Genomic DNA, 18479 nt, shown 5'->3' on the forward strand with positions numbered 1-18479 from the left:
TTGCAACCCCGACTCTATCAATGTAAAATGTTTATTACTTAATTGCCACTAAACTGTCCCAACGGCCCCTCTCTTGCCATAGTGCTATTAGACTACCCAAAATGCAAGAAAAATGTAAATTGCCTGAGTCGGGGACAATAGAAATATTTTGCTCACATCTCTTAAATCAAAGACCAATACATTTATACAGAGAGATAACTAACCTTCTACTCCCACCATACATGCAAATTCCAACATCAAAGATGAATGTTCTCTCTCTACTAATAAAGACAATCAAAACAAGCATTAGTTAAGGGTGTTTCTCCCCCACTTTAAACCTAGAAGAGACAATACGCATGCACCCTAAAAACGGAGAAAACTCCAGTCACCTCCTCTGAATATGAGCCACAAAAAGTAAAAATAAGATCCATAACCAATTTATTCAAAACAAAGTCCAGATTTCAAAAAGACCTCATAAAATCAACAAAGAACCATTCAAAACGTTTTTGGACTTCATTAGGAACAAGACAACATCTTATTCAAATACTTCAGGAAGCAAGAAGTACCTAATTAGCCAGATTCAAGTTGAAAATCGCAGAGGGAATAGTGTCAACCTGGGAACAAACACTCCAGGTGAGATTCCTCTCAACCCCAAAATTTGTTTTAACATTTCAGCGTCATTTACCCCCTTAGCCTAAATGTACTACAGGAAATAGTCTTGCCATCTAAACTGTCTCCTTGATCGCATTCACTAAATTTTAGACATATCTATCTATACTGCCCGCCGCCATCACTAGAGTATTGAGCCTCAAAAAAAGAAGCTCAAAACAGGACTATTTCCTTTATAATAAAGGGTGATGTTCCTGCTTCCCTCATAAATGGAAGAGAGTGCTATCCTTCCAGACCCCAAAGCTGATCCAAAAATCAGCTTTGGAGTTCAGAAGAACAGCTCCCCTTCTCTTGCCTCTCATTCTCAGAAAATATCCTGGCATAATGTGCGGCCTCTCTATTGAACCAATTTATTGATTCTAACTCTCTACTTTACTACCAGCCGGTGCTTCAGAAATACTCCCAGTGCAGAAACTACAATGGTTAACATTGGGGGTGATCTCATTAAGATTCTTTATAAAGGCTGCATGCTGAACCCACAGGGCTTATTAGCAGCTTTCGGTAGTTCAGGACCGAGTTGCCTCCAAATGTGGACTACAAGATGTCAATTATCAAAGGCCTCTCCACAATTTGTATAGCTCGGCATGGCTGATCACTAATTACAGAAAATAAAACCATACATTGCCATTAGTAAACAAGCAATATCAATACACCAAAATACCTGAAACATTATTGTAATATTTCAGCATAAACAGAAAACTACGCAGTTCCAGCATCATCCACTTGGCACCCTTTTACATTAAATCCTGTAAATTTTCTCAAGCTTTCTCAGGATGTGCACCCTTCCTTCTCATCTTTTAAAAAACAGAATAATGAACCATCTATTCCTGAAAAATTCTATTAGGAATTAACATCCGTTTGCAGTCCCTGGGATCTAATGCACACCCTATCAACTCACTAAACCGCTATTCAGGTTTGCCTTGCTTTTCTTTCCCGCTATTTAGGCACACTTGTGTAAATATCTGCAGCTGAAATCACATACTCAGTTCTCTATCCTACTTTCCTGCATGCCTACCCTCGTTCTTCTCCAGTACATATCTATCAACTCTTTCATGCCCCAGTACTGCTTTTCCATATGCCCCCTGTAGGAAGCCTGAATATATCCTAGCACTATTGTTTCGCTGCACATGCCTAGGACCCTAAAATATAAACCAGTTTAATATTTGCCTTTGACCTTTCTCTGAGCATTATTTATTTAACCGTTTATTCATAATCAAAATGTTAAAAAATGGTGTGGGTCATCTTTCTTTGTAAAGTGCTTTGAGTACAATCTGGATTATTCTTGCACTCTATTAAAATTGGAAATAAATATATTGGCATCCTGTTTAAACAGTTGCAGGATAGGCCACTAGTATTTAAGTTTAATAACACTCATATAGTTGAATTAAATAAGATGGGTTGGTGTTTAGGCTAAATCAATCCCATTGACAGCTCAGGTTTTAAGGACTCTATGAAAAACCTAGGACCAACGTAATGAGTTGTGTTCTCCAGAAGCCCTTCCTGAGAGGTTGAAAGGTCGTTTCTATGCATTCATGTATAGAAGTGCATGTCTGATACTGGACAATAACTATGTCTGCATCAGTAACATCCGACAAACCTTGTGGATGTTACCCTTTCGAGAAAACACTGACTGACTAGGTAAATAATTCCCATATAAATGTCTGTAATTATACTCTAGGTCACAGCTTTCCAAACTTTTCAGGTTGGTGACACGCAATTCTGGAACATAAAATTTCAGGACACGGTAACGCGAGCGAGCCCGAACAACCCAAGGCGATTGCCAAGGCTGAGCCTACTGAGTTTGCCAATGCTTGTTTCAATGGCATTTAATCAAGATAGCGTATTTACAAATCCGAAACCTGTTTAAGAAGCAATCAATCTACAAAATGTACTTCAGTGTATCTATCTGTAGTAAGTGTGATAGTATTTCAGTTGATTTCATTATAGATTATGCTCACCAAATCCTAGATTTTAGTCACAGGACTAGTTTGGGCACCAAGTCGGTATCTGCTGTGCCCAGAGCACACAATTAACGCCAACTACCTGCAGTCTGTGCATAAAATTAACTTCAGCTAGCTACAATCTGTGCACACAATTAAAGTCAGCTAGCTACTGCCTGTGCACCCTCTTACCTTCAGCTAGCTGCACTTTGTGCAATCAATTAACTTCAGCTAGCTGCTATCTGTGCACAGAATTAACTTAATCTAGAACCAGTCTATGCACACAATTACCTTCAGCTAGAACTTGTCTGTGTGGACAAGTCGCTTCAGCTAGCTGCAGCTTGTGCTCACAACTTCAGCTAGAATCGGTCTCCGTACACAACTGACGTCAGTTAGCCCCAGATTGTGGGCACTTCATGCCACCTGACGAGGGCTCACACGGAACATAAATAAAATCAGTTGGTTCCAGTGCTTTGCCCTGAAATGAATGTCTCATAGCTCAAGTTTGGACCCACGACCAGCCTCGGTTGTCTCTGGTGTAGGCATATAATCAGCAGCACCCGGAAGCCCCAGATACTAGACACAGCACTAAAGCCATCAGGGGCGCAACACCCATTGGGACTCGAAGGGCTTCAGCCCCATCCCCCCGTCGTGTGTGGCAGCCCAGGATGAGACAGATCCCGGGTACGCACACAGCCGCACCCGAGTACTTCACAGGTCTTTAAAAGACTATTTGAATGTTAATGAGGCATTGCTGTTGTTTCACCCCTTCTAAGAGCCCCTGCAGCTCCACTCTGCATGTTGGTTAAAGATTCAGCCCCCACCCCCGAAATATTTTCTTAGCCCCCAACCGAAATTTAGCTCTAGTTGCGCCTCTGAAAGCCATCACTAGGGTGTGATACACTATCAAAGTTCCCGAACCCTGAAGTTTGTTCACGTCGAAATGGGAAGCACTAATCCGGTCACCTTTAATGCTAACAGTGCACTTTTCGCACTTCCACAAGTTCCATATGTTTCAGCCCCGAGATCTTGGTTAAGGAACTCGTGAAGAAACCGGACTTCAGGGAAATTAAACATATTTTGGTACCTGATGGGCTTGAGTTGCACTTAGGTCTGTGCAATCTCTGCTTGGGAGGTGAGCATGTTAATGCTTCCCTTATCTGTAAAATGAATCGCATTACTAATGCAGCGGGGAGGGGGCAGAGAGGTGTCTGTTGGTGACTAGGTGTGGGAGGCTGTCGGTAGTGCTGCAAATATCCCAGATACGCTCATTCTCCTCATAAATCTGCCTTCATAAATCTGATCGCGCGACACACCTACGCATGGGGCGGGACACAGTAACTTGTCGCGCCACACAGTTTGTAAAGCTGTGCACTAGGTTGACGTCCCATACATCTTGCATGGAACCTACTCTCCTGGACCAATGCTGGACACAGCAGAAGTATGCTCTACTAGCTGTAAACAATGGAGCATAAAATGGCACCAGTCTCAATTAGAGTAAGAAGAAAAAGATGGCCAACACATAACAATATCACAAGTAGATACATATATATTCGAAAAAAGCACGCAAAGCTAAAGAGGTTGAAAATGGGCGAAACCAACGTGATTTGCTTTTAAAAATTGACTTATGAATACCAGGCCTGTACAAATCTATCTACCCCATGACTTCCTATTAGTGAACAAAACTGAAAATTGAATATCTGCTTCATCTTATAAACAACTTTTCATACTGAAAAAGGTGATTTTACCTGCTATCTGAATCTGAAGCAATCTCCTTTCTTCCTCCAAATCTTATCTGACACTGTAGGAAATAAAATATTATTAGAGAAAATAATCACCAATTAAAAATTAAATTATGTTTGGAACCAGATCTGAAAATGAGCTAGCTAGTGATTCCAAGACACTACTATAGATTACCTTGTATGAGACTAAGCATGAAATCGCTTGTAATAAAATGCTGCAAAACATGGGTACGTTGGTCACACTGAGTAAAAGAAGCCCATGCATTAAGACAAATTATCTTTATTGTATGGACAAAAAGAACAAATGATGGACGGAATACTGAACAATGCAAACATTTACTCCCAGGGTTTAATCCATCGTTGTTTTTGCTCACCACACCACCCCATTTTGAACCCATTTTGAACCCAGCCATTTGCAAATCAGTCTTGACCCTGCTCCTCATGGGAACAGTCCAATCAGAACTGCCAAGCCAGGTCCTCCCTAGACCGGAAACAAGCATCCTGGGACCGGTTTCAGGGTATCAACCCAGGGTATCAACCCATCAGCAAGGTTAGCTTGAAACCAGTGGCACTGGGAGCTGCAAACATTCAGAGACAGAAAATAGAGGTGGCCAAATAACAGTTGCCATTATCATGGCACATATTAATTAGGAGCAATACAGCAACTCAACTACACATTTAAACAGGTACCTCCGATTTTAGACTTTAAGGTCTGGGTACTACACAGAATCATTATTTTCTCACTACTTACATGAAATGATTGTGTCTTACCTGCTTAACGGCATCCAACAATCGCTCCAAAAGAAACTGTCTTTTGGTGTCATTGTTCTGTGACCCTAAAATGCAAAGCATATATTGATGTAATGAAAAAATATAGACATTTTATCCAGTATCTAATGACAAACAAAATTAAATGAGGATCTCAAGAAAATGTATACCACATCAACAGTAAACTAGCAAAAAAATCCATATCCTATTATAGATTTATTTTTTCACTATTTGCTAATCATCAATACAGGGTGGTCATTAATACATTAAGCATTAATTTTGGAGCTAATTCAATTAGATTGTGGACCCATCTCCATGATGTCTGGAAGGACACCTTCAGTGTCTGAAGCACAGGCTGATTCAGTCCTGGTAACATGGTGGATGAAGGTGAGTGGAAACCAAAAAGGCCCTATGAATACTTAGAGCAGTTAGGAAAAGTGGAGAGCGAATTTGAGAGATGGTGACTACTGTGCTGTCTGCAGGAGAAGGAAAAGGCAAACTGGCAAAAGAGGAGACACCAACCTACGAGGAGACAGTAATAAGCCATAACTGGAAAGGGGAGGACAAGTTACATAAGAAACTGTGAGGTCCCCTGTACCAAAGAAACGGCTGGAGGAGAAGAATGAGGCATATGAGACTGAGCTATCCGGGTTTCCAGGAGAGAAGAGGAGACCCGGAGAAGTGACTTAAGTCCTTACGGTAGCTAAACATGGATTAAAGGTGAAGAATCAGAGAGGGAAGAATCAGAGAGGGAAGATGATCCATCGAACTAATATTACAATGCCAAATATGCAGGCCAAATATAACTAATCCTACTATGACTATGCTGGTCTCTGGCGTCACCCCCTCCATTGCCTAACTTGGCAAACTGTGCAAAGTCATATCCAACCTCACTCAGGAAGACAATTGTGGAAGCTCACTTAACCCCTTGCGCGCTAGCGGTTTTCCTGCTGTGTGCTGGGTTTTTCGAAAACCCGCGTTACATGACGAGCTCAGCTAGTCATCAGCATACGAGCGCCGTAGCTGATGACGAGCTGAGCTCGTCATCAGCATCGAAGTGGTTAAGGAACGTGTCACCAAATTAAAGACTTACAGACACAGGAAACGTTTTAGTGTAGTGAAGTGAAATTAAGTGAAGTTAAGTTCGGACACTGAAGAACCAGAGAGCGAGCAGCTGTCAGACAGAAACCTCACTAAGCAGAATGAGAAAAAAATAGAGGATTTGGGAGACTCACCTAGAAAAGTTGGAGGTGGACATGTATTACATAAAGATAGGAATAATAAAGAGAGGCTGGAATTCTGGGGCTGAAGTGCCTACAAAAAAAAACAGGCTTAAAGGTATCAAGGCAGGCGTAAAGTTAGTCATGCTCCAAGACTGAAATTTTGATATGGCGTGCAAGATTGGAGAAATGAACTATACATCGCTGGAGTACTGGATCGGAGGCACGTGGTCACATTCCTGAGCTCCTTAATTATGGCATGGGGTGTTGGGAATAAGTAGATCAAAAAGGACATACCAACTCTTGTAGAGAAGCCAAATGCTGGCAATCATGGTAAAGTACAGGAAATACAGATGGCCTCTAGCAATTTTTCAAACATTAAATATTTAACTAACCAATAAAATCACTTACATTTTTGTTTAAGTATGTGTCAACTATTTCGGATTAGTTAGTTTATGAACTCTAGGATTTTGAATTATGAGGGGCATGATTACTGGGCGGACAGAGCATTTAGCTGTTTAATGAGGAAAGAATGTCTGACCGATTATTACCTTCTTCCGTTGAATGCACAAGTAGAATTATGACCAGATCAAATGATATCAAATTCAATTATAATTAGATGATACAATAAACCACTTAGCGGAAGGTGATTTTGGGTGAAATGATAAAAGCTAATATAGTAGCCTTGCATTATGGATAATGAGCTTGCATGTTTGCAAATGTAATTTTGAAATGACTATGATCAAAGGATTCTACCCTTAAGTTCTATCAAAATGAATGGCATAATTTATCTTGTCAAAAACTAAGAAGTGCAATCTATATAATGGAAAATCCATACAGGCAGGATGTGAGTAATGTTGATATTGTGGTAATACAGGTTAACAAGCATTGGAAATGCAATAGGTCTCGCATTAGAAAAGTTGGAGCTATTGGTTTTGTAAATGACAATTTTTTTTTTATGTGTTGGTCTTGAAAATAGCCAAATTAATAGCTTTGTCATTTACAATGCCAATACTTTAAACTTTTTCAAATGTGACACCTATAGCATTTGTAAAGCAACATGTTTTGTATGTACGTGACTTAGATGTATTCATCTAATAAAAGAACGAGTCTGTTCAAATTCAGCTATGTACTCGCTATAACGAGTAAAATAATGGGTGTAAAGAAATAGGGGCATTGCCGCTCAAATTACAGTTGGTGCAGAGACCCTGGTAAATGCATGAACAAAATGCAATAGTTCTCACATTTTAACAAGCGAATCCGTCGAATTTCTGTTTTAGTGCAAGAGAAGTGCTGGAAAAAAGATCAGAGGAACATACAACATGAAGATCAAAAGTAAAACGATACAGTCCGATGCCTGGAATTCTACAAACCACAACCACAGAGATGTGAACAAAGACCGTTCTGACCCTGTTCATTGCGAGTAAACAATAACCCAAGTACAAAAATAACCCTGGACGTCATAAAACACAACAGAACAAGTGCAGACATGAGCCTTGGTCACAGCATTGCCACAAAATGCACATCAGAGCGTCATCATAAAAAACAATTACCGCACCAAGTTACAATCTGCTTAAAATCTGCTCATATCCCATAACAAGTTACATATAGATGAGACGGACAACATTGCGTCCAAATTTAAAGAAACCAAGAACATGGCTGCGTAATGCTTCGAAAACAAATGCTAAATCAAAACCATAGTCTTGCAAGCTCGATGCGCATGCGCATCGACAGGTTGTCATTTCCACACCAAGAACAAAAAAATTAGCATTTCTTGGTCATCTTTCTTTTGATAACAAAAACTCACAACGGATGGTACGCTTTTAGAAGTTTCACTTGTTAAAGACATTTGAGACATTTAAGAAGCAGTGCTTTCTATGCGAGCTGCCAATTCAACTGCTTTGTGTAATGTGAGGTTAGGCGTGGTAAGCAGAACCTTTTTATTTTTCTATTTTTATTGTTGGTCTGTTCAACTATTTGATCACAAATCCGTTTTCCTTCGAGTTCTTTATAGTCAGAAGACCCTTCATAAGTTTCAATTGGTTCGTTAGGCAGTTGATGACGCTTGTGAAACTTATCGTCCTAAGATAACATTCTTGTGAGGTTTGAACCTCAAGTCCAACATCCTTAAAGCAGACAAATACTCATCCACTGCATCACCTTCCTCTAATATGGATTGCTGTAGTAACTGCTTGAATATTTTTCTGCCTTCCGAGCCTAGACAATGGCGGCATAATGCATATTTCTTTTTTATAAGTGAACTCTTAACCATCAATAGCTGCCATGTATGCTTCAAAGCTTTCTTTCAAAAGTTCCCAGTCTACACTGGCATTCGTGTTACGACAAAATGAAGGTGGTGGTATAATGCTTTGCAACATTGTTATATATATTTCTTACTTGTGCAGTTAGTGAATTGTTGTGAGCAATTATAATGACAATGTCCTAAAGAAGTGAACACCGCAGGATGATACATGGTTGAAGTAATGTGTTATTTTTTTTTACTTATTCCTTAGTTTTATTTGTTTTTTTTAAATCTTGTGGGAGTGCGTATCTCCGAAAAGCAGCACACACTTTAAACCGTGGACTGCTATTAAGTTGTAGATGTGCGTGTCACTGAAAAGCAAGAACACTCAGTATAAACATATACATTAATGGTGTGCGTGTCACCAAAAAGCGACATGCTGCGAAATGATTTGTTTTGCCTTATGAAAGGTGTGCGTGTCATTGAAATGTAACACGCAGCTTGAAGCTTATTGAATAATTGCTTATTCAATAATTGGTGTGCGTGTCACCGAAATGCCAAGATGACCGTGCGTGAAAGATACGCTAAGGTCCAGCAATGAATGCACAACGGGAACGCTGCGGGAGCTCCAGCAGCTGACTGTGATGTCGCACTGGGCAAGATGCGAACGCAGAAGTCAGGATAACGCTGGGGCAGACTCAGGAGTCGGGCAGCGTAGAAGCACAGACAAGGGTAGAAGCAGATGCAAGGAGTCAGGCGAATATAGGATTAAGGCAGAGTCAGAATGACGTTTCAGCCTAACTACGTAAGGAAGGGCACGGAATACAAGCAGTGCCGTAAAATATATTTTTTAAAACAGTACCTTGTTCATAGAGGTGAAGACATGGTGAAGAGTCCTCTGGTCAGTGACTCCGGGGAAAAGGGAGGGGGCGGAGCGGGTAAAAAAAAAAAAACAAGACGGAGGGAAGGCAAAGAAGGGGAGGGGGGAGGAGAAATGCGACACGGCGGGCAGGGGAGGGGGCGGAGCGGGGAGAGGGTGTGAAAGCAGCAGGGGCCTGGAGTGCGGCTGAGGGAACAGACGGCGATTCGAAATGTGACACGGCAGGCAGGGGAGGGGGCGGAGCGGGGGTGTGGGAGGAGTGAGCCTGAGGGAAAAGTCATGCAAGGCAGGCGGCTGGGGGCATGTGCACGCGCTTTTAAGCTCAATGCGCATGCGCATTGAGCTTGAATTTCACGGGCACTGCAAGGAATCGCCACGATTCCTTGCAAGTTGGTTAAAGTCTGTATAAGCCCCCATAGTCTCGCAAGCTCGATGCCCATGCGCATCGACAGGCGAGACCTAAAAAAGGACTAAGGACCCCACTTAGGTAATCACTATTTGAATGTATGAAACTCCATGCATTTCATTTTGCATTTGATAATGGGTCGCAAATCAACCTTCTCATTTTTGACCCATTAGGAATCGCTAAAGTCACAGGGATAGTGGCCATACTGGGTCAAGAGACCATCATATCTGTGATTGCTTTTAAATGAAAGCGCCGGGACACTCTTTTCGAGTAGCCGTGCGCTATAAAAGAACGCTGTAACATAACATAACATAACAAATAGAGCAAATATTATACTTTAGACTCCATCTCCCACGGAACCCAAGCAGTTATAAATATGGCAGATGCCAGATCTAAAAACAAATATCTCTCCTGTCCACTGACTTTAGACATTTAATGAAAATGATGGTGTATTTAATACAATTAATAAGGAAGTCCCAGTCTAATGAGAACAGCAGAGAATTTATCAGACATATGAAGGCTCTTGCAGTTACTCTGGGGACCTAAAATGGCATCCCAGAAAGAATGCTTTCTCTCATTGGATGCATTATGACTGAGTGCCAATAAATGATGTGGTTACTGAAGTGCGTAGGAATGGAAAAAAAGATGTGACTGGACAAAGGCCTTGGGTAGTTCCATTAACTATGATGCAATAGTAAGGTAACGCTATTCAAATAAGTACTATTTGGAAGGGGTACCAGTCCGTGAACTATTCTAGTGATAACCCTCAATGTTTGGAAGGGTAGGACATGGGGATGTTCCCTCTCACACACCTACTTAAACAGACATTTCCTCGGGCAGAAGAAACTGAAGGGATTCAATTGGACAAGAAGGTTGACATACTTGCTATGAATGTATTGTGTTATTTTCTGCAATGCAACTGATGTAAAGCGCTTCGATATCCTCGGGTCTGGCCAGCGCTATATAAAACTTCTTAATAAATAAATAAATAAAATCTATGTACCCTGCGATACAACACTCATGCTATAAGAGCAATGGTCACTTTGGGAGAATGACTGCTTAGGGTCTGTTACACACCGTCCGACAATAAGGCAAATTGGTGAAAGATAGAGATGTTGATCCTAAATTACTTGGCACCTACAATTGAACCTAAATAGATTATTTCAATGAAAAGGTGCACAGCTGAAATATATGGCCATCCATATTAACTCATGGCAGGGCAAGATGGTGTGGGAGAACATGATACAAGGTATGCAAAAACTAGAGAACGATGGCAGGGGTAGACCAAGTATTAATCGCTAAGAAACATAATTTCAGACCTCATTTAGGGGCCACAGGTCAGAACTGGCTACTGGGCTCCAGCCGTGGGGGCAGAAGTCATTTGTCACTGGTGCCTTGGGCTTGTCCTACTATGGTCCTGCAATTGAGTCAAGTACGCTCTTTGAGAACTTGACTCTCAGGGGAGTGAGGGTGAACAATTCCAGATGTCTCATGGAAGTCGTGTGGTAGGTTCGAACAGACTCTGAACTTGGACAATCACAAAACTAGATGCAATAATGTAATGTCCAGCCCAACCAATGCTTGTTTTTTTCAGGAAAATATCAGTTTTTTTGTCCACAACAGAACGTAATAGGGTACACAAAGAGTAAGCAGCTCTACAGGGATGCACTCTGGGGTCTACAGAGTTCTGTACTTTCAGAACCCCTTTCAAAGGGCCACGGGGCAAGTAGGGGTCACTGGGCCCAACCATGGGGGTTGAGGCCTATTACTTCTGATGTTCCGGGGCCCGACATACTATGGATTCGGAGCAAATGTGCCAAGTACTCCTTCTGCACTTGACTCTCTATAGTAATGTGGTAGAGCAATCCAAGACTCCCTTAGGGGGAGGACAGAAGATGTGTTTATAGAGGAGTGAAAACAGTCTCACGACTTAAAAGGCATGCAGCAATAAATCTTTGTCCAGTCAAATGCTCACTTTTATGAAAAAAATATGTATTTTATTTCTACCAGTAACAAAACAAAGGAAATATATGGCATTCACAAACAAAGGCACAATCTCCCTGTGGTGTGGCTCTAGTGTTTCCCTGGCAGTTCCCTGTCCCACTGCTTCTTCGTGATAGTGGTTATTCCCCATTCACAACATCCAGGTTATTCACCACTAGTAGTTCAGGCAATGACCCGATCAGTGCATCAGCCGTTTCATCACACCTTGCAAAGGGAATCCACTCAAAAGGATTCCCCACTGGACCGCACTCCCTCCAATGCTCTCCTCTTTCTCACAGAGCACACTGGTCTTGGCAAGCAGCTATGCAATGGTGCTCCAGGCTAGGTGGTCTTGGATTCCCTGGGTGATGTCCCATCACCCAGCAGGAAGACTAGCAGGCCTTGGCTTCCAGTCTTGGTATCAGGCAGAAGACTTGCAGAGCTTCCCCTCCTCATACAGGCCTATTGGCTGCTTGACGGATGACAATTTTTGGGTTCTCACTCACCACTTTTTATTTTCCATTTACAGACACCAAAGGAGATTTAGGGTCAGAGTCTTTGAATTTTATGTTGGAGGTCTGCTAACTTTGAAGTGATGACTCCTCTACCCTCTACTTCCTCTAGAAAGCAGTTGGTCACCGCAGGAGTGACTACAAAGCTGGTAGTTTCACATCACTGTCTATGGGTGTGACAAGAGTTCACACCTAGTTGTCAGTCATAGGGATATGTCTGTCAAAAGGTTAGCCCAGGGACCCAGCCCTACTCTTTATGACTCTCTTATCATCCCAATCTCCTTTCTGAGATATGTCTAGGCCTCATTGTGACCTCTCACTGAATCAAAGAGCACCTTTTGAAGTGTGCAGGCCTGGTTCTCCCCTCTCCACTGTGTGTATCACCCACCTTACAGGAATGCAGCAATACACAAATCTGTCTGATACGATTTTCTCTCCCTTGACGTTTCACCATGCAGGCCTGGGTCTTCCAAAATAGAATGTAGGGTCTTCCATGTATTGTACCATTCAGCAGCACACATAATGCAGTCCATGTATACAACCTACACACACACTGCACAGCACTGTGTCACTTATGCACTGTATCATTCATAGGCACACATACATATTTAACATGTACACACTGCACAGCACTGTATTCTGCATGTACTGTACCACCCATCATCAAAACTCTTTATTCAATCAAAATTTAAAATGATCATAAAAGAATAAATACATACACAACACAATTTCATAAAATACCGTCATTAAAATCCAATCATATCTTATTAACACATAAAAAAGGAAAAAGACACGAGATCAATAACTATTCGGAATACATCTCACAGCACTCTTAACCAACCCCTTTCTCTTCTTCAAACAAGCCCATAAGGAAGAGGCCATTGAGAAGCAGACAAACAGGTCTGGTAAAGTTTTTAAAAAGTATAAGGCCACATGACATTGTGTAAATCTCGTCTTATTTAAAATCAGCATCAGGTAGGCTTTCCTTTCCTTTTTATATAGTGTACAGAAAAGGACTAGATGCATCTCAGATTGAGTTGATACATTGTCACACGGGCAAACGCTCAGGTCATGAATGCTAAAACAATTTTCAGGATAGCTTAGCATACACACTATCAGGTTAGTTCTAAACCTTAACAAAATATATCTATGCTGTGGGATATTGGCTATTGCTAGGTACGAGAACCCTCCCTCCATCACAGGTGTATTGCCTTGGTATGACCAAAGAGCGAGTTCCCCGTCTCAGATTTAGACCTCTTATATTCCGCCATTCGGGAAAACCCATCGGTTACCTTCTGTTTGAATAACCCCATACATGCAAGCCGATCATTAAAAAGTTCAGGGTGCCCAATTTCTTTGAAAGTGCGCTCCACATAACTTAGTCACCTAGATCTCTTCCAGCGGTCCATGTCTAGGCAGCTCCTAATTATTAGCTGCGTAAGCGGTACAGATTCCCTCCTCCATATTGAGTACCACAAAAGTAATGGAGCCACTTTAATCTGTTCAGCGATGTAAGGAATATCTAGCTCCATGAGTAGTATACAATTTGAGAAGGATGAGGGGAGACATACTACAGATTTAAAATATTTATTCTCAACTGTCAGTAATGCAGTAGGGTTTGCCACTCCCCATACTCCTGCTCCATAAGATACGGATGCTACGGGTCTGATAGATATTCTTAATCGTGGAGAGTGGTTTGGCCCCCAGTTTTTTAGCAAAGGAATTCAGTGCGGTGATGCCCCTCTCCATGACCCGCTTTCTGCCTTCCACTAGTTTTTTCCAGGAGAGGTCTTTATCAAAGTGGAAACCCAGGTACGGGAAGGATTCTACTACTTCGATTTTATTCCCCTCCGCATGAAAACTTGGGGTTTTGTCTCTTTTTCCAACCCCGACACAATTACAAACAACTTTGTGTGATTTACTCTCATCTGGAGGGCACCCATAAAAGAGACATATTCCGTCATCAATCTCTGTAGCCCCAACCCCGTGCTAGCGATCAATACAGCGTCATCTGCATACGCCAGTATGGGAGTGCTAAGATTTCCAAATCTGGGGACATCATCAGTAACTGCTAAAAGAGCTTGCTCTACTCCATTAGTGTACAAAGAGAAGAGAAAAGGAGCCAACACGCATCCCTGCCGCACCCCCCTACCAATTTTAAATGGGCGCGTGCAGTCTCCATCTTTTGTGTAGTGAACTGAAGCTGTTGCATTGATATATAGCTGCCTTATGAAGTTTAATATAGCCAGGTCCACCCCCATCGACTGCATTATACTCCAAAGTTTGTCATGGACCACGCAGTCAAAGGCTGCGCTCACGTCCATGAACTCCAAATATAATTTTCCTTTCTTTATACTAGTATACTTATCTATCGTCAAGGCTAAGTTAAGGGCTTGATCTATCGTACCCTTCCCCTGCTGGAATCCGTATTGGGCTTGGATAAGAATGTTGTTGCCCCTTCCCCATTTCTCTAACCTTGACAATAAAAGGCGGCCCATTAACTTTGAGGTTGTGTCCAACAGGGAGATTGGTCTATAATTATTTGGATTCGACCTATCTCCCTTTTTGTAGATCGGGACAATCACCCCTCAAGACCATGATAGGGGGGGACCTACGCGGGTAATGCTATTCATAACATTTGTCAATAACAGCGTCCATAGTTCTACATTTTCTAGGAAAATATCTATTAAGGACGCCGTTAGACCCGGGGACTTTCCCCAAACTACAGTCCTCCAGCCCCTTCTTGACCTCAATATAGGAAAAAGTTAGGGGTTGGTTTTGAGTTTCCGATTATGTCCTTGTATGACCCGGTTGAATATCTGTACCACAAAAAATGTGTTCAAAGTGGCAGACCCAATCATCCTCTCCCACATTTGTATCTAGGGATGGGTCAATTGCGGTTTTAAAATACGGGCATTTATCAGTCTCCAAAACTCAGAGCTGTTCCCGAGTTGGGCGGCTCTGTCTAGGTCTGCCCATAATTCTAGCCTGATCTCCCTTTCTCTGATTTTCCTAGCTTGTTTATACAAGGCACGCAGACTATTTATATGGATCGGGTTTCTAGGTTTAACCTTAAGCTCTCCATGGATAGCAACCCTTGCCTTTGTACAGGCAGCGTCAAACCACCCTTTCTTTTCGTCTTAAGCGCAAATTTTTTGCCCTTAGTGATAATGCTCTTTTGATGTTTCTCAGGATTCCACTACAAGCCTGAACTACATCGGAGGGGATCGCTTCCGAGTTCAAGCACGTCTTAATTTCATCCTGTAAGTTGGAGACTATCTCATGGGTAACCTTGAATTTATTTATCTTCCCCCATTTAAACTGGACCCCATTTCTTCTTACTGCTGCGGGGTTGACAGCATTTCTAATATGCTGTCTCACTTTACGGACCGAGTTCAGCTCTAATGAAACTATGGCATGGTCGCTAAAGATGTTGAAAGCATAGCTGACCTTACACACCCTACGGCTTAGCGAAGTGGTTAACAGAATAGAATCACGTGTTGTCTCCACTCCGTTCCTCCTAAATGTTTTCGAGATACTTCCAGTCCCTTCAATATCCTGACATACCATGTCCATGTTTAACTCTGTGACCGCCTAGTTTAATCTATCCCCATACTCGTCATGTAAAAAATGATGGGTTTGGATACCCCTTGCAACCACAACGCCGCATGTGGAGAGTATTTTATATTTACAGGGGTGTGTTTTAAAATCCCCCTGCCATATTATGTTGTTGATAGCCTTTGTGGCCTTGTGCAGAATTGCAGATCTCTTTCTCAACCTCCCCCACCAGCTGATGCATCAATGGTCCAAATCTATTATTGTAGTAGTTGACTAGCAGCCATATCTCTTCTTGCGGTATTTTCAACAATAACATATGAAAGTTTGGGTTATGATTACTCCACATTGTTACAGTGCCCTCTAGGTCATTCTGGATTAAGGTTAATAAGCCCCCTTTTGCCCTCCCTGAGGAAGATGGAATTGCTTTGGTTTGGAAGGATCTGTAGCCATTTACAAAAACCAAGTCCGTAGCCCAAGTTTCTTGGAAGCACACTACCTGGTGATCCTGCCACTCCTTCAACCACCCGTTGTCACTCAGCTTAAGTAATAATCCAGCAGCATTCAATGAGGCAATTTTTAGATTGTCCCTCTGTGCCCACGGTCCCAGTGGGGATTGAGACGAGATATCATTAAAGTTGTTTTCAATTCCGAGTGCCTGGCCTTCTAGTTTACCTTCAGCATACGGGGGGGTTGGCTTGAAGTCAATCACATTCCTCTAGGTCAGATAGAGGTGCAAAACGGTTCTGGTGGTTCATATCTAGTATGCCCCTAGTACTATCTCCCCGGTGCAGGTTCATACCCTGTTCAGCAGTATGCAGAATCTGTGGCTGCATTCCCTGTGTTCTGGTCGAGCTATAAAAATAACCCAGAGGTAAAGGAACAATATTGGAGATACATGGGGACATCTGACCTAAATTTGTTCAAATAGAACCTGCTACGTGCCTACTACTAAAGTTCACAACCACACAATCCCCCTCCCAGTGATTACTTGTGGGCCACACCCATGAAACCCTTCTTGGCATCAATATTTGATTCGCTCCCATCCCTCCCGGTGCTCCGGTTTTACTTGGGGTTTGATTTAGCCAATAAAGGGCTTCCAATATCAACTGTGGGGTAGATTCAGCTTGGTCCCTCCTAACTGAGGAACATTTCCCAGCACTAGGACCAGAGGTGCCGCTGCTGGTGGGAGTGGTAAAGTTTGGTCCACCCTCACCTCTTGCCCCTTACTGTACCACTCATAGGCACACAAACACCCAGCCCATGCATTTTCCGTGCACACACTGCTCAGGTACTGCATTATCTTTGTATTGTGCCACTACCAGGAATACATACACCCAGCGTAGATACACTACTCCTGCGCTGTACAGCACTACACAGCAAGCAAATGTAGATCAGAGTAGGTTAAGCACACAGTAGCAGAATTTTAAAATGAGTGAGCCTGTGGGCCTCTGTCTAGTGATACAAATTAACAAGGATTTGTAAAACCAATAGGTCTACGAGCCTTCTGATAATTCTTGTTTTGTCATAGATTTAGCAAAACTTTACCATAGTACTTCCTGGCAGTGAAGGGAACTACTTAATGTTTAAATATGGGCCTTGTAAAAGGGAGGCATGCTTTAACTCAAAAGTGAGGTCAGCCAATGGCTGACGTTCATTGATGCATTTCCCCATAGTCCATGCTGGAGTGGGTGAAATAAAAAGTAATAAACACCAACCAAAGACTAATGAATGAAGTCTGGCTGAAACCCCTATAAGTAACTATGTTATACACATAATTGTAGGAAAATCAAAAGGTCTTGGCTAACACAGACTTAAAAAGTCAATCACTCTGGCGTTGGCTACAAGCTTTCTGCAAGAAAGAAAGAAACAAACAAACAAAAGAAAAAACAAGAGAAAGAGAAAAAAGAAAAAAAGATAGAAAATGCAAGAAAGGAAGAAAGAGCTTAACACAGAACTGTTTCAAATGGACACAAATTGATCTGGCGTACTGTGAAATTGCAGCAGTCAGAAAAGCATAACATAATTGGTGGTATACAAGCCAGGAGAGTGGGTTCCATTGTAACTTTATGCTGAGTATTCACTGGGAATAGGTAACTGAAGCGAGTGTGTTCGTTATAGAATTTCTTTCCAAGGGGAATTCTTGTTCTCTTCACTCTTTGCGAGACAGCAAAGTGCAATTACTCAAAGGGAAGTTAACCATAGCTTACGTAGGCTGATAACTGCCCAATGCTGTAAGCTGTAGTGGGTAGAAGCAAAATGTGAATGACACAACAGACCAATGGGAGTGGAGAGGTGGCTGAAAGCCCCTATATGTAATATTTATCATACACATTTTTAGTAAAATTAAAATGTCTCAGCCAACGCCAAATCTAAAAAGAACGTGCTCACTTCTACTGATCACTACACAGTATGCGGTCACAACTGCACTTGTGCTACTTAACTCCTGGTTATGGCGGTAGCCTTAAACCACTATGAGCGAAGCGCTTTGGGCACCTTTCCTGTTCTAACCAGACAGCAATCCTTGAGCAAGTATTTGCCATGGCGCACACACAAGATCTGTGTTTGTTAATGACAACAAAA

At 42.0% G+C, this 18479-nt stretch overlaps 1 protein-coding gene across 1 annotated transcript in view; it reads right to left on the reverse strand.

The window, feature by feature from the left end:
- SNX29 (sorting nexin 29) overlaps positions 1-18479 on the reverse strand; it is a 1754850-nt gene that overhangs the window by 1646945 nt on the left and 89426 nt on the right. The window contains exons 2-3 of the mRNA XM_086941425.1: positions 5102-5166; positions 4337-4389 (exon numbers count right to left, since the gene is read on the reverse strand). Coding sequence (XP_086797551.1) covers positions 4337-4389; positions 5102-5166 — 118 coding nt within the window. The remainder of the gene's footprint in view (positions 1-4336; positions 4390-5101; positions 5167-18479) is intronic.

Source organism: Lissotriton vulgaris, chromosome 10 (assembly GCF_964263255.1).
Source record: "Lissotriton vulgaris chromosome 10, aLisVul1.2, whole genome shotgun sequence".
Taxonomy (NCBI): domain Eukaryota; kingdom Metazoa; phylum Chordata; class Amphibia; order Caudata; family Salamandridae; genus Lissotriton; species Lissotriton vulgaris.